The following is a 26,232-nucleotide window of genomic DNA, read 5'->3' as shown; positions in this document are numbered from 1 at the left end:
ACAGAAAATGCAGGGCTGGTGTAGGGTTAAACGGCAGTATTTGCGAAAGCACGTCTGACGCCCTATGCAGAGTTCGTGGTCCTGGCTTTGTGGTGTTAACCACTTGTGGACAGCATGGAAGACATGTAATACCCTAAATCTGAAGCATTTTAAGGGATGTGGGGGGTGGGGAAGCTGCAGGATTCCTCATGCATCAAAATAAGTGGCAATTTTGAGTGAGATGAGGCTTCTGCTCGACCTCCCGTGAATGTTTTGATAAGGAAATGATCAAACTTAGAGGATCATTATGTCTGATTTTTTTTTTAATGAGGGAGTTACCTCCCACTTTCATTAACATTTGCCTGTGAAAAGAATCAGTTTCCAAAAGCTGAAATCATCCTTTGTGTGTAGATGACAGTGATGCTGATGTGTTTTATCCTTAGAGACACTGAAAAAGTCTTAACGTTATAATGTCCTCTAGATGGTGAGGAGTTAGGTCACTGACAGCTCTGAATTTCCTTGTCTCACAAGTAATACCCCTCCAGGGCCTTTTTCTAGAATTTTACTATTGTCCATAATAATGTTTTCCTTCATGTGGCTTTAGTTTTATTATTTATTTCTGATTTAACTGCTCACATCTCTTTTCTGATCACTAGGACTTAGTAGATTTGGTAGGTTTCTAGAATCTGAGAATCTCCTGGCTTCCAAAAAGGGTCATTTCTCTTGTCCTTCCCCACCCTGCAAATTATGAATTATAGGAAACATCCAGAACACAAGTGTCATTTATATTAAATGCTTACAAGAAAACACCGTGTTTTTTTAAAGTTTTATTTTCCCCTAGAACTCCTTGTCTGATACAATGTGTCCTAAAGGCTGTCTGACAGCAGTTATCCACTTAACTGTTAATTGCAGTGTAAAAATGGGTCATTAAATGAAAAAGTTTTTATACCTTTTATGGAGGTTGCTGTAGATTATTACCTTTGTCGGCATTCTCACTTATAACTTGAACAAGATAACCTGGGGGAGATTCTAAAATCATCACAACTCTTTTGTAAGGCACATATTCTTGGTATCAGAGGAAATCTGAGCAAAGCAAATTTCTTAGTTGTGTTAGATCAACAGAACAGACGCTAGGGTTCTGTTATTCTAGCTTCCTTTGGACACCCTTAAATTAGGCATTAGAAAGTTGTCCAGAAAATGCATTGTGTCCATCTACAGTGTTGAGTATTTGTGAAAATGTGTGGTAGAAAATGAATCAGACTCATTTGAATGGAACTAAGTTTCTATAAACCTCTTCCAGATTATCGTTTTTTTGTCAATGGTTTTGCACCTGTAACTAATTTAGAGACACAAGCATTGCACATTTACTTCATAGTAACTGCCATCCAACTCTTATAACCTGGGAATTAAGATCACGTGGCTGCTTGAGTACACAGTTTTTTAGACCCACGTAATTTTTATTTGAGTAAGGGATTGCCAACACAAGATTGAGGTTCCCACAAGTGGTGAATGGTTTGCATTATAAAGTAGATTTAAAACAGTCAACTGGCAATTACCTACACCGAATTATCCCTCATTATCTCAGGCCAGAATTTCTGTATGGCCTTTTAGCCGACCTTCTAAATGAGAAACTCTCAGCCAGCCATTCCAATCTGCCAGATCAGTGGTCCTAAAAGCCTGTCTTTATTACCCGTCTTCTAATATGTATTGAGCACCTGCTATGTTCAAGGCACCAGAGTGAGGACTGTGAGGTCTCAACACCTTTGCCTGGCTCTCCGAGCTCTTTGTAATCTGGGTTTCACCTTGCGTATCTCATTTCCCTCCACGCCCCAGAGACTGGTCTGCCATGCTCTAACTGGACTGACGTTACTGTCCCAAGGATAAGCCACACTCATTCTTGCATCCGAGCCTGGAGCGCCTCTCCCAGTTCCTCCACATTTTCCAGTCCTCTCTGTCCTTCAAGGTCAGGATCAAGTGACGGCTGCTCCATGAAAACAGTCTCTGAATACATTACTGTTAATTGCGCTCTCTTTCCCCACAAAACGGTATCTCTTGCCCCCCTCTACTGCCACCACCCTGATGCAACCCACCCCCCCGTCCCCCGCCGAGAGTGCTGTCCCAGCCTCTTGACAGATCTGCCTCCTTCTGCCTGACCTCCCAGCAGCCTGATCTCAACCTGTTTGTCTTCCAGAGGGATCACGGTGAAATGGAAGTCAGGTCTGTCAGCCTGCTCAGCACCCTGCAGGGGCTCCCCTGTGCCCTGCACCCCACCCCGCTGCCATCAGTGTCCCCCCTCCTCCTCTCCCTGTCTGCCTCTCCCCCTCGGCCCCAGCCACACCCTCCTCCTTGCTATTCCTCCCCCCTTCCTTTGTGCTTCCACTCTAGTTCTTGCTTCTTCCTGGAACCCTCTTCCTCCGACACCTTGGCTGACTCAGCTCCTTGTAATCTTTGCTCAGCTGTTACCTTTGAGTGAGGACTGCCTCGACACCCCTACTGAATTCTCTCTCTCCCCCCCGCCCCTCCCCCGGCTCTACATTTTCTTATTTCTAAAGCATTCATCGTCATCTAACCTACCATGTAACTTACTTATTTATCGTGTTTATTGTTTATTGGCCACTTTATCCCACTAGCCTATTAGCCCTATGAAGGCAGAGATCCTTGTCTCGTTTGCTAACCCGCCGATGTCCCAAGTGCGGTGAACAGTGGGGCTCGTTCATACTTGTTAAGTGAAAGAATACGCTTCTCTAACATGTTTGGCCCTTAATTGGAGGCCATCTGATCTTATTTTCTGTTTTATACATTCCCTAAGCCAAATTATGTAGTCACTGAGAAGATCCAAGTTTTATTCTTCTTTATTCAACCAGTATCTAACACGTAATAGGTGTCTAGTAAGTTCTTGTTGACTTGTTAAGACCACGCCGATCTCCTGGTGTACCTCAGCAGCTCGCTGGAATCTGTTTAGTAGGTGAAAACAAAAGTTTAGTGTACGCTAAATAATATTCTAAAACCGATGCTAATACAAACAAACCAACAATATTATAGTGTATGCTGAAAACCAGGTACAAATGTATTTTGAATTACTTAGAGTTTTTTGTGCTGTGGCCTTCCACTGGTTTGAATATTATTAGCTGAATGCCGTTTGGAAATTAATTTGAATGTTATAAGTTTGTGAATTATCCAAATGCCTGGCTTCTTCTGCAAGTCTGCCTGCCTTTGGATACTTTCAGTGTTTGTTTGAACTTCCAAGAGATTTATTTGCTAGTAGAAAAATAACTTATTTGGTTAACTAACTAATGTCCAATATATTAAGCCCTTAGAGCAGTGCCTGAGATGTCATTGGTGCCCATCAAGTGTTAGTTTTGTCTTGTCACCCATGAAATGGAAGTTAGCACTTTGGGATAATGCACATTTTCATCGTCCGTGCTAGCCAACATTTTCTATTCCCATGGTTAATTAGGTTAGACTTACTGCTTACTCTCTTCTGATCTTTTCCTTAACATTTTTCAGACTATTTAGATATTATCTGATGGTTACTTACTATTAATCATAGTTTCAGAAGAAAGAAACCAAGGTTCAGTTTCTTGTTTTGGCAAAGAGCCAGTGGCAAAGCTTAGCTACAGGAGAGAAGCCCTAGTTCCTCCCTCATGTTCAGGTCCTGTGAACACGATGACTCCCGTACTTTGAATCAAGTCATTTATTTTGGAAAAAGTAAAATATTCATTCTTCTTTTTTTCTTTTTTTGCTTTGCATTAGCAATTAAATATTTTTAGTGTAAGATAAGTGGATATTATTTTACTATTGTGTTAACCGTTTACCTAAAACCCTGCCTTTAGCTTCGAAAATTTTAGTCCTATTATATAAACTGTTGAGGCATGTTTGCTTTAGTTGATTAAGATATGATGCTAATAAGACCCAAAGGTGTGAGTTTGACCTGAGTATGGCCAGATTTACGTAGAAACCTTTGCCATTTACACAGAAATCTCTTTGCCATCGATATAACCACACCTCTAGCCAATTACAAGGTACAAACAGTTGACCCAGGAGAAACCAGTCCGATTTGCAGGTGTCTGTCCTGCGTGAAATCTAGTCCTCTGTGGTGTTAATTCATGTTATTATTGCTTAAATACACTCAGGTAATACAAGGGGCGCATGGATAATGGAGACAACTATCTTTTCCGTGGAATATCTAAATCTGTAACAAGCCAGATTCCAGTCATCCCACTGGGCTCTCATAATTCAAAACCCAGGTCCACCATGAAGTTATCCCCGATTGTTTCAGGACATGAGTGTCTCTCTCCTCCATGTTGCAGGGCCCTCATTGCCTGAATCACTAGGTCAGTCTCTGTACTTTCTTCTGTCACCAACCATCTTTCCCCTTGGTGACTTCTCAAGGTCAAGAACCACATGATAGTGCGTTTCTTGTGAAGCCTGAAAAATACCTTGCACACAGTTTTAGGTCACTGGTTATCTTGCTTTGAGGTGGCTTTGGTTTTGTGCTACTGATGCAGCATGTACTGAGATGAAGATACTTAGAGAAAGATGCCGAAGAAAAGTAAAGCAGGGGGAGGTTTGGGGAAGAGAAACATCACAGTAAAATATGATGATGACTCTTCTAAGAAGCACGGTTTATGAAATAGATGGTTGATACAAAGAAGAGTTAAATAATTAGCCTAAAATTGGTGACTTAGATTTAACCTGCTGATTTTATTTCACTTAAATGGAATGTCTCCAAAGATGACTCAGCTGATCCAAGCATATTAACTTCCCAAACACAGCAATCCCAATGTAGGCATTAGTATTTGGGAAAAGATTTCCAGCACTGTTAAAAAAAAATAATACAGGGTCTTTATAAAACAGAATAGGGCTTACATATAAGCCAAACATACCTAAAGCAAAAATGAGACGTGTAATACTGACTCCTTCGGATGGCATGTGCACCCTTTGAATTTTTTCCTTCCCTGTTTACGTTGATTTGAAAACTTTCGTTGAACATGTATTTAGCCGTTATTGTCCAAGGAAGCCAATTGAAAAAAAAAATAGATAGTTTACTAAGACTTATTTCAATACTGTCTTATAACTGCTGAATAGGAAAATTCTTCAATGAGTGCCCTGGAAATTCTATACCAGTCCCTTTAACACAAAGGGGAGAGTTTTTGCTGGGATGTAGTCAGTCTGCATGTTTCCTTCTATGACCCGCCATCCCTGACAAAGGTGGGGACAGCTGACAGCTTTACAATGCTGAGTCTTGCAGTCCATGAGCATGATACATCCCTTCATTTATTTAGATATGTTCTCAATAACATTCTTGGGTTTTCAGTGTTGAAATCTCCCTCATAGATTGCTAGATTTTTTTCCCCTAGGTATCTGATGTTTTTGATGTAAAAATCATATTTGAATATCACTTCCTATTTCCTGCTGGCTTATAGAAATAGAGTTGATTTTTGAATATCAACCTTAAATCCAGCAACTTTGCTAAGTTCTCTTGTTAACTGTAATGGTTTTATTTTATTTTGTTTCTTTTTTACAATCATGTCATCTGTAAGTAATGTGCGTTTTATTTCTGCTTTTCTAGTCCTGTGTCTGTCTTTTCTTATTACATTGGATAGGCTCTCCAGCGTTTAACGTAAGTGGTGATAACTGTATCCTTGTTGTTCCTGACCTCGGAAGGAGAGCTTAAATATTTCGCTATCAAATCTGATGGCTACTTTAGGTTTTTGTTTGTCTGTTTTCTTTTAATAGATATCTTTATCAAATTAATGAAGTTTCCCATCCTTCCTAGTTAAGAGGTTGTTTTTTTTTTAAATCATGAATGAGTGTTGAATCATATCAAACACTTTCATATAGAATATTTTTTGTTTTGCTATGATGGCTCAGGAGGAAGATTTAAAATGAAAAATGCTGCCTATGAATGTTTTAACGCCACGTGCCAATACGTTTTAAGATACTATATGTGGAATAGCTAGTGAAAATCTGCACATTGCCCCATAACCATCAGTGATGTGGCTACATCTGTTTTGACATCTTAATTCTCAGTGTTTGTTTAGCTTAAGACCATTGTCTTCTCATGAAGAGTGCTTGGTACAGTAAATCGAAAACAAAAGGGCAAACAGAAGTGTAGTGTGTCACTCACTTTGCCAGACTGAGCAGCTCTGAGTAAAGCTGGCTTTGCCCTCTGGGATCATTTCAAGCTATTCAAGGTGCTTCAGTAGTAAAGCGTTACTTGAAACCACCTCCCTGTTCTCTTCCTGGCTGCGGGAGGTCCCTTGCAGTGTTTGACAGGTGGATGAAGCAAAGAGAAACAGTCCTTTGGCAGATCTCTGGTGGCTCTGTCCTTTCTAAGTAGTTACAAATTTCTGGTGCATTCCTTTCATTTTTCTTCCTTTCCACTCCAGCTCCTCTCTCCCATTTTCATTCCTCTAGCACAGCGAAACCAAAACCGAACTGTGCAGAGGGAGCTGGCCGGGGGGAAATATTCCAGTTCCTTTTTTCTGACCTAAGCACCATTCTGCACTTGGTGCTGGTGTGCACCGGACGAGGCCAGGCTTCCAGCTCACCCAGAGCAACTAGCTGGTCAACAGATTTAGCCTCGATGAGTCCTCATGAGATTTGCAGTAAGTCTCCTCTTAGAAACACCTGAAGGTAGTTTTAGCAGAAGACCCAGCCTCAGACTGCTTCGACCATGATGAGAAGGAGGACTTGAATCTCCAGCGAAGGCAGCAGAGGAAACGATGAGTCCGGACGAGGGCACGATGCTGTAATCTTCCTTCTCCCGATACCTCAGGACTAGATAAAGCAAACTGTCTAGACAAGATGTGGCCTGCACAAGAGAAAGTGAAGTTTTAAAGAGCATAAACAAACGTGGTCCTCTCGTATCTGATGATACGTCCTTTGTTGATCTGAATTTGGAAATTTGCTGTGAGACCTTCTGGCTTATTATAAGCAAGTGTGTGTATGCAGATACGCATCAGAACACTTCCAGCCTCTGCCCAGGATGTCACGGGGAGTGTCACCGGGACATCAGACTGCAGAAGCGTTGGATTTGGCTTTTAATATAGTCTAAGTAGACAACAGAATGAAAATACATTTTCTTGTATGAAAGAAACAAATGACACACCAAGGAATCCATTTTTAATCCTTTTCTTAATTCCTGGTGTTCAAAAAAGAGGTTCTCTGGAGAAACCACAACAGAATTCAAACCCCAGCTCCAATAACTATTGACTGTGTAACATTGGGAAAATCACTTACCCCTTTCTAATTTTTTCAGTCTGTTGGTGGTAATTGTAACTGTATATAATCTATAGCACTGTTTACATATGTAAACTATATTACTATATATACATATATATGCTCATAAGTTACATAACAAATTGTAATTTGTTAGTGTATGTATAACCTGTAAGTAATGGGTTTAATGTATGATGCCTGTCATAGTAAGTGCTTAAAATTCATTAATTACTGTTAAACTGCACTTCTGCTAATGGGGTCCAGAGTCTTTTTCCTTTTTTACTAATAAAATTCATCATACCATGAAGGAAGAGAAATGAATTGATGGAATTTATTTTTTAAATGCTTGAGTCAATAAAACAGTCATCTATTGGTCAAATATCAAAAATACTTTCTGATTTTCCTTTACTTGAAACCACATTAAAATTTTCCTTACTTTTCCAGGTTATTGCATAATAATTCCTTTTAAAAGGACTGAGAAACAGGCAAGGAATATATTTACTCCCTCTGTTAGGTGAAATCATGGGAAAATATTACTGCTTAAAAATATTTAACCTAATTTTTACTTTTATCAAACTAATACTTGTGCAGTTTTAGGAGTCAGATCATACAAAAAGCTTTTAATGAAGAGCAGCAACCTCGACCCACACCCAGCTCCCACTCCCGACTTTTAACTTTTTAAAACATGTCTCCTGGTATTTACTGCTGTATCTTTAAAATAAATGCTTAGGCCGCCATTTTAAAAATTGCGTTCATTACCCACTGACTTGCTGCTGTGGAAGGTAAAACTGTGGCCCTTTACCACCACGTTGCCTCTCCCGAAACACACACCCGTCCTTCCCCGGCTTCACAGTGTGGTCCTTTGTCACCGTGAGTGACAGCACTTGTGTGCGTTTGTGCGGTGGTAACTTTGGAAGCGCTGCTGACGGCTGAGCCAGACGGGAGACTACAGTTTGACTTCTGATCCTGAATAGCTATTCGTTTTTCTGGAGTTAATAACTCTTTTTTTTTTCCTTTTCTTTTCTTTTCTTTTGGTAGTTGCTCCTTTTCCACAGACCCGTCACTGGTTCACTCTCAGACTCTCTGAGGGAGTAGGAGCCGCCCTGGAAGCGGTCCTTGGTGCATTTCGGGGACTGTCACGCCGCCGCCTCCGTCCTCCTGCCCCGTTCTCTCTGGGCTGCTCCGGGTTGTTGTCCTTGGCCTTCCTCCCACCTCTCCCTGCGTGTCCATCCTTTGTTCCCCGAGTATTTCCCTTTTGTTCTGGTGTGGAACTCTGCCAGAGGGCACATGGGAGGAGGCCTCGTACTTCTGAAGGTGTCTTTATTCTTATACTTGAGTGATGGTTTGGCTGAGTATAAAATTCTAAGTTGGAAGATTTAGGGGGAGGGGAGATTTTTAAAAAAATTGCTCTGTTGATTTTCTAGCTTCCAGCACTGCTGTTGAGCAGGTCAGGGTCGCACTGATTCCTGATCCTTCGTGTGGAGCATTCTTCTTTCCTGTCTGGAGGCTTCTGGGATAGTCTCCATAAAAAAAAACGTTAGTGAAGGAATCCTCTTTCTCTTGGGTTTTGCTATTGTTTTAAACAACATAAACCTTTGCCCTTAGTTACTCTAAAGGTAAAGAAAACCTAGGAGTAACTTAATAATGCTTTTCAAGTACATATGGTAAAGGGCAAGCAGAAGGTGATGACTGTATGTTTAGAAAATGAAAGGAAAAGTTACAAACTCCACCAGCGTAGGTTAGACCCTCATTTCACCAACTCTATTCCGTCAGGTGGTGAACTCCCCAAATGTTGCCAACCCTTCTCTTTTGTATATTATACTGGATTTTTAGTGTACGAGTCTAAGTCCTGCAGTCAGCCTACTTAAACTGGCTTCACCTAGCAGTTCCTAAATGTATTTGCCTACCTGAATTTTTTTCTTCTTAATTATTTTAAAAGAAACATCATTCCCGCAGCCTCTGCAGTCTTTCCTGCAATTTCAGCTTTCCTTCTCTTCTCTTTCTTCCTTCCTTTCTTTCTTTCTTTTTCCTTTCCAGATCATTTTAAATATGTACCTCATTCTCGATCCTCTTGTACCGCAGAGGTAACCATTGTAGTGTGTTTCACCGTGTTCTTTTTATTTGCATGCCTGCCGTATTTTTGTATTGTATACACGTAATTTTAAATGAATATACATGGTATTGTCTTATAGGTCTTATTCTGTTTCTTGTATTTCTCCATTAAATATGATTTTGTGATCAAAAAATAAATTTAAAAAATCATTAACATATGTTTAACAACAACTGGGGAAGTGCCAGATAAGACACAGACTTTCCTGGCTACAGAGGAGCAGTTCAGCACTGGAACAAGTAACGAAGAGAAACTGTGGTCTCTCCTTTTCCAGAGGGCTCTTAAACAGGACATCTGTTTTAGGCGTAGTCCTGTTTGAACAATAGGCTTTGCTGGTGTTTCTTCCTCTTCCTGTCCTCTAGTGGTAGCACTGGAGGCTTTTAGCCCACCTCTTACAGGATTCTAGGACTCTGGTTACCCTGGTTACAAAAATTACCGCTACTACCAATAATTATATTTACAGAGAACTGATTGCCTGGCCACTGCTAGATGCTTTCCATATATTATCTAACTTAACCTTCACAGCACCTCTGTGAGGAAGGCGGGGCGATTATTTTACAGATGGGGACAATTAGGTATGTGGAGACCACAGCACTGACCAGCAGTAGGTCAGGATGCAAACCCAGGGTGTCTGACACGACCCTGGTTCTCCTCCATCTTCAGATGTTAACGTTCAGAACAGCAGCCTGCAACAGACGAACAAATAAAATACACACCTCTTTTTGTTTTTGTTTTTAAAATTTTTTTGAGCTGTCTTACTAATGATTTGGCACATTTTTATTTAATTCTTTTTGTTTGTTTTTTTGGGGGGAGGAGGTAATTGGGTTTATTTATTTATTTATCTTTAATGGGGGTACTGGGGATTGAACCCAGGACCTCGTGCATGCTAAGCACGCGCTCTACCACCGAGCTATACCCTCCCCCACACATGTATTTACTATGTAAAAACTCAGACTGATACTTTATCAGACTATTTCCTTAACCTTTTGATGAATTCAGGGTTTGTTGTTTTTGTGAGAAATAAATTCTGTTACAGTTTTTTTTATTCTATTATAATTTGCCATCCCATAAATGGCTCCTTGCAGGAGACTTTTTTCCTTCATAAATTTGATGGCATTCCTCTGTATTAATTGAGACCAAAAAATCTGAATCTGTGAAAATTGGCGAAGGTTGCGTGTCCCTTTTTCAGCGTCTTTACATATGGGAACAACTTCATGATGCAGTGCAGAGAATACAGTGTGGGAAGCAGAAAGCCTGGATTCTCACCGGGTCTGCCTCTAACCGTGGGCTCGTGAGCAAATCACGTTGCCTGGTTTTCTTCATCTGTCAAATGAGGAACTTAACATTATCTCAGAAAGGCCCTTCCCACTCTATTATTTCAGGATGATTTTTGTCTCTAGATCCCAGCTATTCTAACAGGAGAGGAATTAGGAAATTCCCAGGTCAGTTTACACAGCAAAATGATTTAAATGGGTCAGTAAGGAAGGGCTGGATGAATAAATTGGGATCATATTTATGAGTACCTTAAACTGAAACAAATGAGCAGAGATTGAACAAAAGCCATTAAGTGCCTCTCTAAGGTCACTTCCAACAGAGCTCCTGTGTTTGAGGCATTCTAGGAAAGGCGTTTTCCTGCGCCCGCTCAAAGTGCAGCTTAATGTGTTTCTCTAGTGAGGCTTGTGTTTGAGAATGACTCAGCCTTCGTGGTGCATTCCCCAGCCCCCTGCGCCTGGCACATTATAGGTGCTCAGTGAAGGTTTGTTGAAATTAATTGTTGTTTAATGTAGAATTAGAAGATCAGGAAGAGATGTGTTTTTCTAACCAGTATTAAGTTTAGGAAGTTAAGTGTTTGCAGGCTGTGGGGCTTAAGACCATCTGGGCTTATGAACCGGCTCTCCTCCTTAGCAACTGCCGTCCTAGGCAAGTTACTTCTGTGTCTGTGCCTCCGTTTCCCCTTCTTTAAGGAGAATTATAAGTGTTCCTACCTCACAGGGCTGTTGTGAGGATGAAATGAGACAGTCCAAGTGTTGTATCTGGCACAATTCTTAGCAAAGATTTAGGGTTCTCTGAGGTAATTATTAAGGAGATGCAATATTTCCCCAGATATTCCAGTAGAAGTTTTTCTTGTCTTTTCATGAGGGACAACGTGAAACCCTGAAGGTAAACTGTAGAGCTCTGGCGCTTGATTTTGTAATTCAGCGTCTTTTCTGACCCACTTCCATGCTCCCAAATAATGATGCCTGGCAGATGAGGTAAGTTACTTTTGCATGATATTGGTTGTGTTTTTGTTCGAGACACATTGTACTTCGGCGTGTTGTGAAAAGTCTGCTCTTTGACTGTAACCGAGTTTAAAGCCAAGCTGAAGGTCTAGGAAAACCATGTTAGTGTCCTTCACACAGCGTCCACCCCAAGACTTCTGCCTGCTTGGAACACATGGAAGGTTGCGAAATTGATGGATGCGCCTGTCACAGTGCGCTCCTGTCACCCGGCTGGAAAGTTGAGACACTGTTACTTGTCCCTGAGCAGGGCTGTTGTTCATGCAAATGCTTTGTTCATTGGTTGTTTCATGGGTAATTGCATGGAGTAACAAAAAGCACCTCCTCAGCTTACAACTTGGCAGAAACAGTAGCTTATGTTTTCTAGAGACAAAATTAGAAGCAGGCTCCCTTGGACCCGTCTCTAAGTCAAAATAAAATAAACTGTCTAGGGAACCACTGTGCCTCCCAGTGACTGTGGTCCACGGAGTAACATTGTTTAGGTCAAGACGTCCCAGAGTAAGAGGACCGGGAGGAGGGAAGGAGGGGAAGGAAAATGTGTTTTGGGACAATTTGTTTTCATAGAGATGAAGAGGCAAACTGTTTTTTGTTCTAACTTTGTCCTTTCTATGTAGGGGGGCAAGGTTTATAGGACCCTAATCTCCCTCCTGCAATTATCAAAAGAGAGAAACTCAGTATACGTTGTTGAGAGGATGGGTTACAGCTTCAGCTGTATTTTATTTATAATGTTGAAGACTGCATCTTTTCTGAGGAGCTTAAGCCTTAGCAAAACCAAACCGTTGAGAAAGTAGCTTTATTTTTTTCCATTTTCACAGAAAAATGAATACTTGTTCTGTTCTTCTCTATAAAATCTGATCATTCAATTGGCCAGCGTTTACTAAACAATAACTACGCGTGAGGACTAAGGGAAAAACAGAATAATGAGACACTGTCCTTTGCTCCAGAGCTTGAAGCCCAACAGTGGAGACGTTTATCCAGATCATTATATCAGAGTGAAAGAGAGGTGCTGAGTGCTGTGGGAACACAGGTAGGGGAGGGGATTTTTAAGGTGGAGAATTCACGCAGGGTTCCATGGAGACAGTAGCCTCTGGACCACTGTGAGGCTCCCCGCTGCTGTGGGAAGGAGCCGGGAATGGTGATGAGCAGTGAGGAGGGCGACTGGAGGACGGGCCGCCTCAGGAAGCAGCGTGAACGGGGATGAGCAGACTAGACGGTGCGGAGGGTGTCTGCCCTGGGCGCCCTGTGTGGTGGGTCCTGCCGTAGGATTTGCTGAGGACAGGGATGCGGTCTGGGATCAGCAGCAGAAAATGAGACGAGGGAGTAAGTCAGGCTGTCAGGGAGGGCCTTGAATGCCAAGCAAAGACTTTTTCAGTGCTTCCCCTGGTTTTCCAACAGAGTGCCTGTGACAGAGGACAGCAGAGTCATAGCATTCTTGGGGGAAGAGAAGAGCGGGGAGTAGGTGAGCACAGGGGATGTTTAGGGCAGCAAAGCTGTCCTGTACGACACTGTGATGGTTGACGCGTGACACTACGCGTTTGTCAAAGCCACGGGATGTACAAGACTGAATTAGATCTAACGGCGGGCTGTGGGTTTTAGTTGACAATGTATCAATATTGATTCCTCAATTTTGCAGCATGTGTGCCACCCTAAGGCACATGTTAACAATAGGGGAAACGCAGGTTAATAATAGGAGAAACTGTGTGGTTCGGGGGTGGGAGGAAGGAGACGGGGAAGAGGGTATATGGGAACTTTGCACTTTCTGCTCAGTTTTTAAGTAAACCTAAAGCTGCTTTTAAAACTAAAGTCTATTCTTTAAAAAACAAACGAACAAAAAACTAGCATTCTTTCAAAATATGCTACAAGTATAACATTTTTTTAGGGTTTCACAGTATATCTTTAAAATCATATGAACTTTTCATTCTACTTATTGCCACATAACTGGCTATTTTAGCATTAAAATTGGCCCCAAAACTGCAGTGAGACAGATGACCCTTAGGGACATGATTCCTGAATTGAGAGGCATGGCACTGGTTGGCAGGGGGTCACTGAAGTCATACGTTAAAAGTGGAACAGAACGAAGTTACACCAGTGGAAATGATGAGCAGCCCGTTTTTCTTGCAAGCCAGACGTTTTTTGCATCCTCGTTTTCATTTCCCAGTGCTTACACAGAAGCATGTAAGCCGCCTTTAGCTCAGTCGACCTTGTAGGCAGAAGGACTGCACAGTAGGCATCATGACAGGTAGATAAACCCACTTTTGTGGGCATCGCAGTTGAGACAAGAGAGTTCTACTTTGACTGGAAAGTCATTTATACTGAGAACAGTGGACAGAGACATAAAGTAAGCGTGCGGAGGAGATGGGCAAAGAAAATAGAGTGACCTGGATTAGGCGGGTTCAGATGAAATGGGGAACGGTAGACACAGTTTGATGGGTGCCCTGTCATTAGGAGCACAGGCATTTTCCTGGATGTCACCGAGACCCAGTGGGACCTTCGGGCTATCACCAGTGCACATTCCTCCTCCTGGTGTGCAGTGTTTATGCTGCAACACAGATAGCTTCAGGTTGTTTGGGTACTTACTCATGTAGATATTCAGACATGTGGACCCAAACGCTGCCTAATGAGTCCTCCTGGAGCCGCTAAAGCACATCCACAGCCCTGGTCTCCTTATTTGTGCTTTCGAGGCGCTTTGTTTTTCTGGTGAAGACCACAGCTGGAGTCTTTAACCTCATGCAAGAGTCAGCCTTTGAGAGTTACATTCTTTAGCTCTCTGCTTGCTGGGAAAACACAAGAGGCCCATTCCCAGACACCCTTAAGAGAGGCGTCCTTCTCTAGTGAGAGCGGGGCTGTTCGCAGGACGCGATGCAGGTCTGCTGTCCACGCGAAACTATTACAGGGTCCCCTACTGCAACATCCAGGTAGGGGGTGACCTCCGTCTGTTAGGCCAACAGCCTGGATGATGCTAAAAAGGTGGTTAGTCCTCATCTCTCATCTTCGTCGCCCCGGGGAGATCCCTGACCACAGGCTCTTTCCAGCCCCTTTCTCTGTGTCTCTAGGAGGTTGCTCTGTCCTCCAGGACTAACGTCCCACCTGTCCTCTTCTCCATTTCAGAAATTACCATGGTTGACACCGAGATGCCGTTCTGGCCCACCAGCTTCGGCATCAGCTCCGTGGACCTGTCCATGGTGGACGACCACTCCCACGCCTTTGACATCAAGCCCTTCACCACTGTTGATTTCTCCAGCATTTCCACTCCGCACTACGAAGACGTTCCATTCCCAAGAGCTGACCCAATGGTTGCGGATTATAAGTACGACCTGAAGCTCCAAGAGTACCAAAGTACGATGTCCATGTTCACCTTTCAGACCCCTGAGACTAGAGTTGGACTAACCTCGCATTAACACTGGGATAAATGCGCCAGAAACTAAAGCCTGTAGTGAAGGCGCTGACCATTGGCTTATTCATCCGTGTATCCCTGAAATAGCGGGCATTTATGACTTACCAAAGAGCAAGACAGTGTGTGAACACCGAGATCCTTCTCTCCTCCCCACCCCCCTCGCTTGTCTCCTCCCTCCCTCTTTCTTTCTCTTCCTTCTTTCCTTCCCGTGGGCACGTTCCAGCACGGCTACATTGCCAGGCATACCTCCAGCTAAGAGTCTATCCCCCAAACTTAGAATTCTTTTTGCCACTTGTAGGTAGATAAGTCGCAGTTTGTTACCTTACATAACTTATCACTAAATCACTGTTCCTGTGAGTCCATTTCTCCTAACTCTGCAGTTTCTGAACACCTGACACTGAAAACTATCTTTCAGCACAAATTTAAACGTTGACATTGTAGGCGATTGATAAATCTCCATGCCACTAACTCAGTTCACATCAAGCCATCAGACTCAAGAAAAACTAAAGCTGCGCTTTTCAAGATAAAATAAATTTCTGTGATGCTGTTTCCTTGATTCCTATCTCTTGCTGATACGCTGGTTTTCCAAAGCCACCACCATGCAGTTGGCAACCATTACTTGACAATAAGTAAGAACTTCCTGTCTTTCTAGTTTTTTTTCTTTTTTAAGATGAATGATATACTTGGTTCTATTTACATGTGTGGTTTTCAGTCAGAGCCTAATATGGAAATTTGAGAGGCCTGATCCTGACCAGCAGAAAGAAGGTGCTTACTTTCCATAGGGTCTTTCTCTACCAGAGGTCATTTTACAGACCATCTCTTCTGACTCAGCACTGATGGAAACCTGGTCTCTTATTTTTCACAGACCTTCAGGCTGGGCTTACCATTGCCTTTTCCTACAGTGTTCCTGCCATGTTTCCTTTGCAAGGGTGGTGTAAAAATACTTTTAAAATGCAACATATAAGTAAAAATGTATCATTGCAGATCATGATGCATGCCAAGTACAGCACACGGCATAGCAGAGTCACCTTAATTATCTCAAGGACCGTATGGTGCCTGTTAGGACTTTAGTATTATGGGGTCGTGGAGGGTCATAGAACCACAAACTCAGTTCCCATCCCCGTTTGTTTTCACAGGTGAGGCTCAGAGGTTTTGTGACTCGCCTGTGATCACAAAGCCTACTTTTTCCGGTGGCTTTTTTCCCCCGTTCCTGAGTGCCGCTACCCTTGAATGACAAAGTGCGGCAGCGACGTGTGCTAGAGAGACGTGCCCTGTGGCCCGCTGAGCCTTGTCTTTCTGGTGTTAATCATCCGCTCCCGTTTTCCTGTACACAGGTGCCATCAAAGTGGAGCCCGTCTCCCCACCTTACTATGCTGAGAAGACTCAGCTGTACAACAGGCCTCACGAGGAGCCCTGCAGCTCCCTCATGGCCATCGAGTGCCGCGTCTGCGGGGACAAGGCTTCCGGCTTCCACTACGGCGTTCACGCCTGCGAAGGCTGCAAGGTAGAAGACAAGTTCTTTCCTTAAAATGAGTTGCTGGAAAGTACCTACTATTTCATTTCTATTCTATTCTATTTTTTATTTTATTTTATTTTCTCCTCAACATATTATTATGAACACTTTCAAACATACAGTAAAATTGAAAGAAAAGTCCCCTGTTCAGGGTGTCATGGCAAGACAGTGATGAGCTGATCCCAACCAGAACCCAAATTTCCTGAATCTCCTAGTTTGTTTGTTTGTTTTTTTTTTTCTCACTATACTGTGCAGTATTCTGTATATATAAGACTTGACAGATCAGATGGCTGGATGGCTGGATAGATAGATAGATGGATGAATGGATGGGTGGATGGATGGATAGACAGACAGACAGACAGACAAATAGATAGATAGTCAGTCAGTCTTCATTTGAGCCTTAGAACAGTCCTATAAGGTCGAGCGTATTTATAGCCACTTTATAGGTGTTGAAATCATGAGCCAGTGGGACTTGCCCACGGGCGTCTGCCAAGGTGGCAGAGCCAGGACCAGAATGCATATCTTACGACTCCTAAACCAGCGCTATGTGTTCTCTTATTCCAGCGTCAGGGTGAGCCATGTGTTACAGGCAGGCGAAGAGATGTGAGATTTTGGAAAGGAGATACTATTTCTTCTCACCTCCTTTCTTTGTGAAAAGATATCCTTTGGAAAGTTCACTTGGTAATATTCTGCCCAGTTATTAAGAAAATGTTAGTCCACTTATATTTTAAAATGCTGGCTTTTAAAAGAATTAATTCTAACATGCTTGGTGAATAAGATAGTAATTGAATAGTACTCATTCTGTACTCCAGGGCTCAGCATAAATTGTTCATAAATGTTAACTTTATAAAATAAATGCTGCTTATGTAAGATCAGATTCAACCCTCAGATGGGCTTTTTGTTCAGAATAAGGATCTATGACAGCAGTTACATAGGCATTGAAACATCAGGGCTCCTTACTGAATGGTGGACCGAAAAAAGGAAATTAGTGTTTATTGACTCAGCACCGAATATTGCAGAGGATGCTTCTACATGTATCATTTTTAACCACATTCTGCCTATGTCTTCACCACCATAAAATGATGGTGTTGAATTAGATGATCTCTAAAATCTTTTCAATCCAAAAGCTTATTCCTTTAAAGGCAACTCAGTAAAGTGAAAGAGACAAGCTAGCGGTCACATAGGCCACTTGCCCGAGGTCCCTGCTGATCACATGACAGTGAAACTCTCAGTCACCTCGCATGTAAAACTGACTTCATTGGATTAGCTCCCCAGGGGCTTCTCATTTCCCTCTAAGGTCTGAAATTCCAAAATGACTCTGAAGTACTTCTGGCAAGAGATGTGCTTTCATTTAAAACAGTAAAGCTCCTTCATTCTATGACTGAAACCAAACTAAAATATCTGCGGCCTTACTTGAAATCATTACGTTCTCAAGGCATAGTCAGAACATGTCATTTTATTGAATTAGATTTATACAGTTTTTGACTGAATGAATTGTTGCCAAATTCTGAGAAATACCTGAAGAAATCATTCAGTTTTGCTCATCTTGCTAATTTATGTTGATGAATAAATAAAAACAGTATGGTTGGTTAAGTTTCCACAATAAATCATTGGTTTTTGTGGGCTGGTAAAGCACTTGGAAACTAAAAGTTTTAAGCAAACAGTTACACCTTGATTCTGTTTGCCAGGTATTTGTGGAGAGTTAACACTTCTGAAATGGTTAGAAGTTGAAAGACAAATATTGTCAGTAGTTGGTTATAGTGTTAAAGCTAAGCTCTGAGGGCCTAAAAACTTAGAAGATAAAAGCACGCGAAGAAGAAAAGTAGCAGAAAGAAGAGAGAAAACAGAGGAGAAAAACCCAAGTGCCCTCGAGGTACAAACAGAAAGGTTCTAAGGCAGAGACGGAGAATAAACCCTTAATAACGCCTGGCAAACCCGGAGGAGTCCTTCACGATCAACAAATAAGCAAAAGCAGTGGAGGAAAACTAAGCCTTGTGTACTGACCTGCAGTAACATGCAAACCATTCAAAATACGGATCACAGACTTCCTAGACTGAAATGCAAAGACGGTTATGCTAACCTTGGAAGGGAGCATAGCCATCTGCTCATTTTATAGATAAGAATAAAAAAAAAACTTTCTTGAATGTATCATGTCTTCATTAACAACTGAAAATATACTTGGTGTTTACTAAACTTATTTACTACATTAAAACTTCCTTTCTATTTTTAGTAAAAAAAAATAAAATAAATAAGAATAGGAAAAATGTTAGAGGAATAATATAAAATTTGGCCTCTCTACGTTTAAGTCAGTTTTTCTCAAAGTGTGGTCTGGGGACCTCTGGGCGTCCCTCAGACCCTTTTGAGACACCCATGAGGCTGACACTACTTTCATTATAATACTAAGCTGTTGTTTGCCTTCTTCACTCTCCTCCTCTCCGGAGTGTGAATGGAGCGTTGCAGAAGCTGCACGATGTGGAATGTCGCTGCAGCCCTCATGCCTGCTGGCGTGCTGCCCGTGTGTTCTTGTACCTCCCAGCGTCTCAGGTTTTATTTCTATCAATAGACACAGCCCATATAACAAAAGCTCTTTGGAAACCTCAACACTTTTTAAGAGAGTAAAGGAGTGCTGACACCAGAAAGTTTGAGAACCACTATTATAAGGCATAAGGCTGAAGAAATACTCATTCTTTGCCACTTTGGAGCTAAAGGAAACTGCTGCCAGGCTCTGAATGCAGCTGAGTTAGACCAGTGGCTGCCAGTGCACGAAGACGCCACCTCAGCTCGTCAGCAGGACTCGTGAAGATGAAGTTCACGCACGTGTCTGACTCACCTGTGTGCATTTTCTGGAAGGTGCTTTAGCAACGTAACATTTGTCATTTCAGTAGAATGTGGGATAGACCCATAATTAAAATACAGTTGACCTCAAACCTGCAAACTGATTTATGGATTAAAAAAAAATAGTTACGCTGCTTAAGAAAGCTGCCAGTGGGTCGTCTTCCACAGTTGTGCAGTGCCAGTGGAACAGGTTTACATTAGTGATCCTTGCCAAAATTCAGACAAACTAAAAGACTGGGTTTGGATAAAAGGGAAATAGTGATGGATTCTTGGGTTATTAATATTGCAGACTTAGGTAAAAATCACCTGTGGCTACTGGAGAATTAATATACTTTAGATCTTGCAGAGCTGTCATTTATTGCTCACAGATTGGACACTTATTTTTTCCCCTAGTAGGTTTCATCGTATTTTTGTATCTGTAGTGAAAGATCATTTTAGAACCATGGACTTAGCTAAAGGTATAAGGGAACACACTCTGCCGTATGATACACTGTGATCTATTTTTGTAGGACCCTACCTCAGGGAGAGTTTTTAGTACATTCCCACCTGCCAGTGGTAGCTCATTGACGCAGCTTCTCTGGGCTGCCCCACTTCATGATAAAGCCTAATGCAGGTCTGACACACGGTGTTTAATCTCATTGTAAAATTAACAATATCATCCTTAGGTTTTATTGCACCTGAAGTTTTGTTACTAGTAAAGCAATGAAGGAGAAGTTGGAGAAAATTTTTTGAAAAACAGGCATCACGTTCTCACAAGCAGATATGAAAACTTCAGAGTAAAAAAATACAAATGCTGGAGAGGGTGTGGAGAAAAGGGAACCCTCCCACACTGCTGGTGGGAATGTAGTTTGGTGCAGCCATTATGGAAAACAGTATGGAGATTCCTCAAAAAACTAAAAATATACTTACATATTATCCAGCAGTCCCACTCCTGGGCATGTATCTGGAGGGAACTCTATTTCAAAAAGACACATGCCCCAGTGTTCATTGCAGCACTATTTACAATAGCCAAGACGTGGAAATAACCTAAATGTCCATCAACAGATGACTGGATAAAGAAGTTGTGGTATATTTATACAATAGAGTATTACTCAGCCATAAAAAAGAATAAAATAATGCCATTTGCAGCAACATGGATGGACCTGGAGATTGTCATTCTAAGTGAAGTAAGCCAGAAAGAGAAAGAAAAATACCATATGAGATCACTCATATGTGGAATCTAAAAAAAAAAAAGACAAAGAACTTATTTAAAAAGCAGAAACACTCACTTACTTACAAAACAGAAACAGACTCACAAACATAGAAAACAAACTTACGGTTACTAGGGGGAAAGGGGTAGGGAGTTCAAGATTTGCAGATACTGTGGGGAGGGAAATAGCTCAGTGGTAGAGTGCGTACTTAGCATACATGAGGTCTAGGTTCAATCCCCAGTACCTCCATTAAAAAAAATTAAATAAAAAACTTTTTTTAAAGAAATATTTGCAGTACTAACTACTATATATAAAATAGATCATACAACAAGTTTCTTCTGTAGAGCACAGGGAACTATATTCAATATCTTGTAGTAACCTATAATGAAAAAGAATATGTAAGTGAATATATGTATGTACATGAATGACTGAAACATGCTGTACACCAGAAATTGACACAACATTGTGAACTGACTATACTTCAATAAGGAAGGAAGGAAGGAAAGAGAGGAAAGAAAAGAAGAGGAAAGAAAGAATAAGAGAGAAAGATACACATACACAAAACAGTTTTCTGAAATGGTGACTGGTGCACCTCCGTCACACCAGTTCATAGACTTCATGGTAACCAGAAGAGTAAGCTGTTGAAATTGAGCATCGTTTTATGGAAGCTGACATAATAAAGGAGAGAGTTGTTAAGGAGTGTTTCTTTACCGGTACTATGAAGAAACCTTGGAGAAACCTACTTTATTCTTCAAATCAATAAATAATTTTACAGAAAGACACTCAGTAAGAGCCTCCAGTCTTCCTCTCTGGATTTCTTGAAAGAGTCAAATGACAAGAAAACTTTGTTATTATGAACTTAGTCTTTTTTTAAAGAAAAAGTAAAAGCAAGTTCCAAGCTTGTGCTGGAGTCTGTAGGCATTCAGTTCAAGGTTTTATGTACATAGTCAGTACATAAGTGATATTCACAATGATTATCCTTTACCATTGGGAGACCCTGAATCATCACACACACAAAAAAAATGTGATACTTTGAAAGACATGGTATGAGTCAAAACAAAAAATTGTATTTTAAGGGTTAAACTTAAAAAAAAGACCATAATTCTATTAAAAAGCCTTCCTCTCCAGCCATGCCAGGTAAGTGAGCACTCTGCCCCACTTTTAGCTAGCCAAGCAGCGTTTTCAACCATTAACACCAGGTTTTTAAAAGTGAAAATTAGAGAAGCAGTCAAGGACTATTAAAAAATACATACGATCAAATGGCAGAAAGTTTTTTAAATTGCTCACCAATATTTATCAGTGAGAACAGTTCTGTACAGTAGCCTTCTGTGACTCAGTGAAAAAAAAAAATGTCTTTTTAATATTCAAAACTCCTTAGAACCCTTTAAGAGTTAAAGAGACTTCGCTTTCCAGCAGATCCCACACAGGTCACATCCTCTGCGATACTGCTGATTCGACAAGAGGTGGGGTAAACTCTCCAGAACAACAGTAACAAAACAAACAAACAAAACAATCCTAGGTCTTAAGCTGCAGGCATGTTTGGAAGGGCAGGGTTCTCTCAGGAGAGATGCCCGTGGGAACGCTGAGGTGTAGCACTGCCCCAAAGCTAGATGCCTGCGGCAGGAGGCAGAGCCGAGTCTGGGGCTTCCAGGTGGAGCCAGGATTCCCAAGGGAGTCTGAAACAGAAGCCAGCGGCACCCCTGGCTTCCAACAGAAGGGTCTGCAGATTCTCTTTGGAGGAAATCATTCCCAGTTTAGACCCTGTAGGATTCTCACAGTTTAAGGTCAAGAAATGAGTTCAAAAAAAATATCAGCAAGTGCATAAGTAGGCAGTCAGCTTGATGATACTCATCAGAAATGAATACACAGTAACAAGGGCAGAAAGCAGACTTAGGCCTCTCCACCCCCCCCCCAAGGGGAGCGGGTGCCGGGCTGCCTGATACCGAGGTACAGCGGCTGCCTATGAAGTGTTTAAAGATCGAGGGCAGAATCACAGTGAATGAGCAACAGCAGACTGTCAGGAATGAGCAGCTCTGAAAATAAACCAGATGGAACTTATAAAAGTGAAAAAAATACGATCGTTGAAATAAAAAAAAAACAAAACAAAACAAGATGGGGGTTTGCTTTTACAAAGATGCTGTCAGTTACTGTGATGAATTTTCTTTATATCCTAATATATTTTTCATTGTTCGAGAGAAAATTTTCAATGGACTGATTAAAAATAGATTTAAAAGTTGGGCAAAATTTTTTTAAAAAGAAGTAAAACATCACTGAAAGGGCTGAATAGCGTACTAGACAGAGCAGAAGAAAGGCTACCGAACTGAAAAATATACACAAAGAAATTAGTGAGGATGAGACAATGTCGTAAAGAATGTGGCCTACCCAGAATTGGCTAGAATTTGAAACCTCTTTCAGTTCCTGAAGGATTCGTAGGATCTTTGAATATTAAAAAGATATGTCTTCTTTAGTAATGAGAAGAGTAAAGTACAGAACTTTGGTGAGAAATGTTTGCTTTTACTTACTTTTGCCATTGTAATTATATATTTTTTTGTGACCTTATTTGGCTGTTTTTCTGACGTTTGCCTTTGCTGTCAATGTTAGTTAATTAGTGGCAAAAAGACGGAAAATATAAAAGGGAAGTTTAGGAGAATCTGAAACTATAAAACTGTATTTTCTTAAAGGTCAAGGAAATGATAAACACAAAATAGGGGATAATGATTATGTTGTCAAGCGGCCCCAGGGGCAGGAGCTGGGTGAGGGAAGAATACAGAAACGCGTGCACGTGGCTGGTTGTGATTTTAAATCTTGGCTTGGACAGTGGGCTCATTTGTTTATCTTACGTTTTATAGTTACATGCAATTCCTACATGTGTGTAATGATTACATTTAATAAGAGAGCAAAAACACTGAGAGGAAAAGAGTGTGCCAGTGGCCTTATAATACGTCTGTCATAGTATAGAATCACACGCTATCAGAGATGGCCCAGAAAGGAGGTCAAGGGACACACGTATTCATTCAGTGGCTTTTACTGGAGCGCTCTCGTTGGTGTTTGGGTTACATCCGGGGCGTAAGAGACCACCCCTGCCCCCGTGGGGCTCACAGTTTTAGTTGGGCAGTGGGGGAGGGGCAGAAAATAAGCACAGATTTAATAAGTAAATTGTGTGGTATGTTAGGAAGTCATAAGTGCTTTTGGGGAAAAAAACTAGAGCAGAGTAAAGGGGTGAAAGAATTGTAGAGGAGAGGCAGGCTGGGGCCAGGCCTCGGGATTAAATAGGGTGGATAAGCCTCGTTGAGAAGCTGAGGTGTTAGCTCAGCTTGAAGGCAAAGGAGGAAATGGGCGATTGTATACATAGAAAGAGAGCTTTGCACGACAAAGGGGGAGAGAGAGATGCTGAGAGTGACTTCAAGGATGGCGTTGTATCAGCGAGGCGGGGGGGGGGGGGGGGGGGGGGAGCCACGGGGAAGTAAGCATGTAGGGCTCAGCGTTGGATGTGCCGGCTTAGAGGTGGATGTTAGGTTGCCAAGTGAAGACGTCAGAGGAGCAGTTGAACATACTTGCCTAGAGGTCAAGGAAGCAATCTGGAGAAAGTCAAAATGCATGTCTGTGGTAGCATCAATACTAATCCAGTGGTTTTTTGTACCAAACAGGGCCCGATAAATCTGAAAGGATTAAGAAGTGAGTTTCATGGAAATGAACACAATAGAAATGAGTAGGAATACTCTGAACAAAAAAAACAACCTAAAAAATGGAGTTAGAAAACATTTCTGGTTAGAATTTTGGGGGAGTCCTTCAAAAATATATAAACGTAGCAGAATTCAATCATCGTCAAATTGATGTATTTGCCAATTTGAGATGACAATCAATTTTATGAGGATTCTGAGGATTTATACATTACTTCTCATGTTATTTTCTATTATCTTTTTTGTTTGTGGGCTCCAACGATAATGGAGCACACTTTCAAACGCGTAAGTAAATGAAGCCAATTGTGTAGGAAATTATGCAACATAGAGAATTCCAAAAAAATTATCCACATGTGGATTTTTATTGGCCCTGCTCATGTTTTAGGATGAAATGATTATAACTTTGCCAAACTGCTTAGCACAATTGTAAAGGCTGGGGCATGCTGCTGGAATGATTTACAGAGAAACTGAACTGATTACATGGTGTTTTATTTGCATTACATTAAATCCAGAGCACTTCTTAGAGCTTGCTGAAATCCAGCTGTGGAGCCAAGATACATTGAATGACATCAGTTGCATGTGGTCACTGTCTAAGAGCTAAAAAAGGACGCTGGAAGGCCTCTGTTTCTTTATTTTATTAGCAGAGAAAACTGAGAGAGGTTATGTGCCTAAAGTCACCAGGGACAGAACTGGGTCGAGAACCTACCTTGTCTGACACCCATGCCCATGTGCCTGAAGCCATACACCACTGATTCCATTGTCACAAACACTTAAAATGTGCTTCATTTTTTTTTTTTCCATATCTCTTTGCAGGGTTTCTTCCGGAGAACAATTAGATTGAAGCTTATTTATGATAGGTGTGATCTGAACTGTCGGATCCACAAAAAAAGTAGAAATAAATGCCAGTACTGTCGGTTTCAGAAATGCCTTGCTGTGGGGATGTCTCACAATGGTAAGTGACGTGTGGTGCCATGTCCTTAATTATTTTCATGATTGCTGCCAGATCTGTAGACACCAGGGCCATTGCTGAAAAGGTGTACGGTGTTTCCACAGATTGCCCGGTTTCAGAATCTTGCCTGCCGATAAAACCATTTCGCAAGTTAGGTCAGGGCTTTTCAGCTTTAAATGCAAATCCTTCTCATTAATAGCATTAAAAGCAAAAGTGCACTAGGTGTATCGGTCGTTTCTGCTGTAAATGTAAGAAGGTTCTGCAGATTTCTAGATATAGAACTTAACTGACATGTCAGCATTTAGATAGATGTACTTTTTTTTCTCTTTACTGTGCAAAAATGAGCAGAACACTGTCCTTAACTTTGTAGAGCCTGCAATTTGTGGATTAAGCAAGTATTTTGAAGTTCCACTTCAATGTCCACAGTAACATGAGAGAGCAAAACTTTTCTACTCTTTAAACCTGTATCTAGAGTCAAGCTTATGATTTGAAGTATTCACTTAAAGACAGGAACATAGAAGACCTGAGAAGACCCTTGTTTTCATGAACTGTAGGACTAACTCAGTAAAGTCCTGGGCGATAGCCCTGTCTGAAGAAACAGTTCTTGATGGCCATTTGGCTCTCACTGGTTGACTGGCTCACAAAACAAATTTTGGATGTAACTTGGTAGTATTATGGTTGTCAAGTATTAGTCAATTCTTTCAAAAATCATTATGGGCTCAAGAAACAGAAAATTGCCAAAATAATCAAATTAAATCCCAAGTCTCCTGTCATCATATACCCTATTTTTTCTTTCTTTTTCCTCTTCCTCTCTTAAAACCGATCTGGCAAGAAGGTAATATTTGAAGTCAGTCTTCAACTACAGGGACTCCAAAGCATCTGTGAAAATTGAGGTTTTGTTCTGTCGTGCAGATGTTTGGTTTTTACAGCAGAAATCAGGATATTTGGGGATCACTAATTGAATTGATCCCCTACCCTTTAAAAATAGTTTACAAAATTACATTTGTATTCTTAATATAGGGTCATTTCCTCTAAGGGCGAGAATGTATTTTGAATAGATCCCTCAGCTCTACTGGACAGGA

At 41.4% G+C, this 26,232-nt stretch overlaps 1 protein-coding gene across 6 annotated transcripts in view; it reads left to right on the top strand.

The window, feature by feature from the left end:
• Positions 1–26,232, top strand: part of PPARG (peroxisome proliferator activated receptor gamma) — a 156,082-nt gene that overhangs the window by 58,762 nt on the left and 71,088 nt on the right. For all 6 annotated transcript variants that reach the window (XM_074344310.1, XM_074344308.1, XM_074344307.1 and 3 more), the window contains 3 exons: positions 14,698–14,925; positions 16,318–16,487; positions 25,015–25,153. In XM_074344310.1, the coding sequence (XP_074200411.1) occupies positions 14,698–14,925; positions 16,318–16,487; positions 25,015–25,153 (537 nt within the window). The remainder of the gene's footprint in view (positions 1–14,697; positions 14,926–16,317; positions 16,488–25,014; positions 25,154–26,232) is intronic.

This window comes from Camelus bactrianus, chromosome 17 (assembly GCF_048773025.1).
Source record: "Camelus bactrianus isolate YW-2024 breed Bactrian camel chromosome 17, ASM4877302v1, whole genome shotgun sequence".
In the NCBI taxonomy this organism is placed as follows: Eukaryota; Metazoa; Chordata; class Mammalia; order Artiodactyla; family Camelidae; genus Camelus; species Camelus bactrianus.
This window is presented reverse-complemented; position numbering and strand designations above follow the sequence as displayed.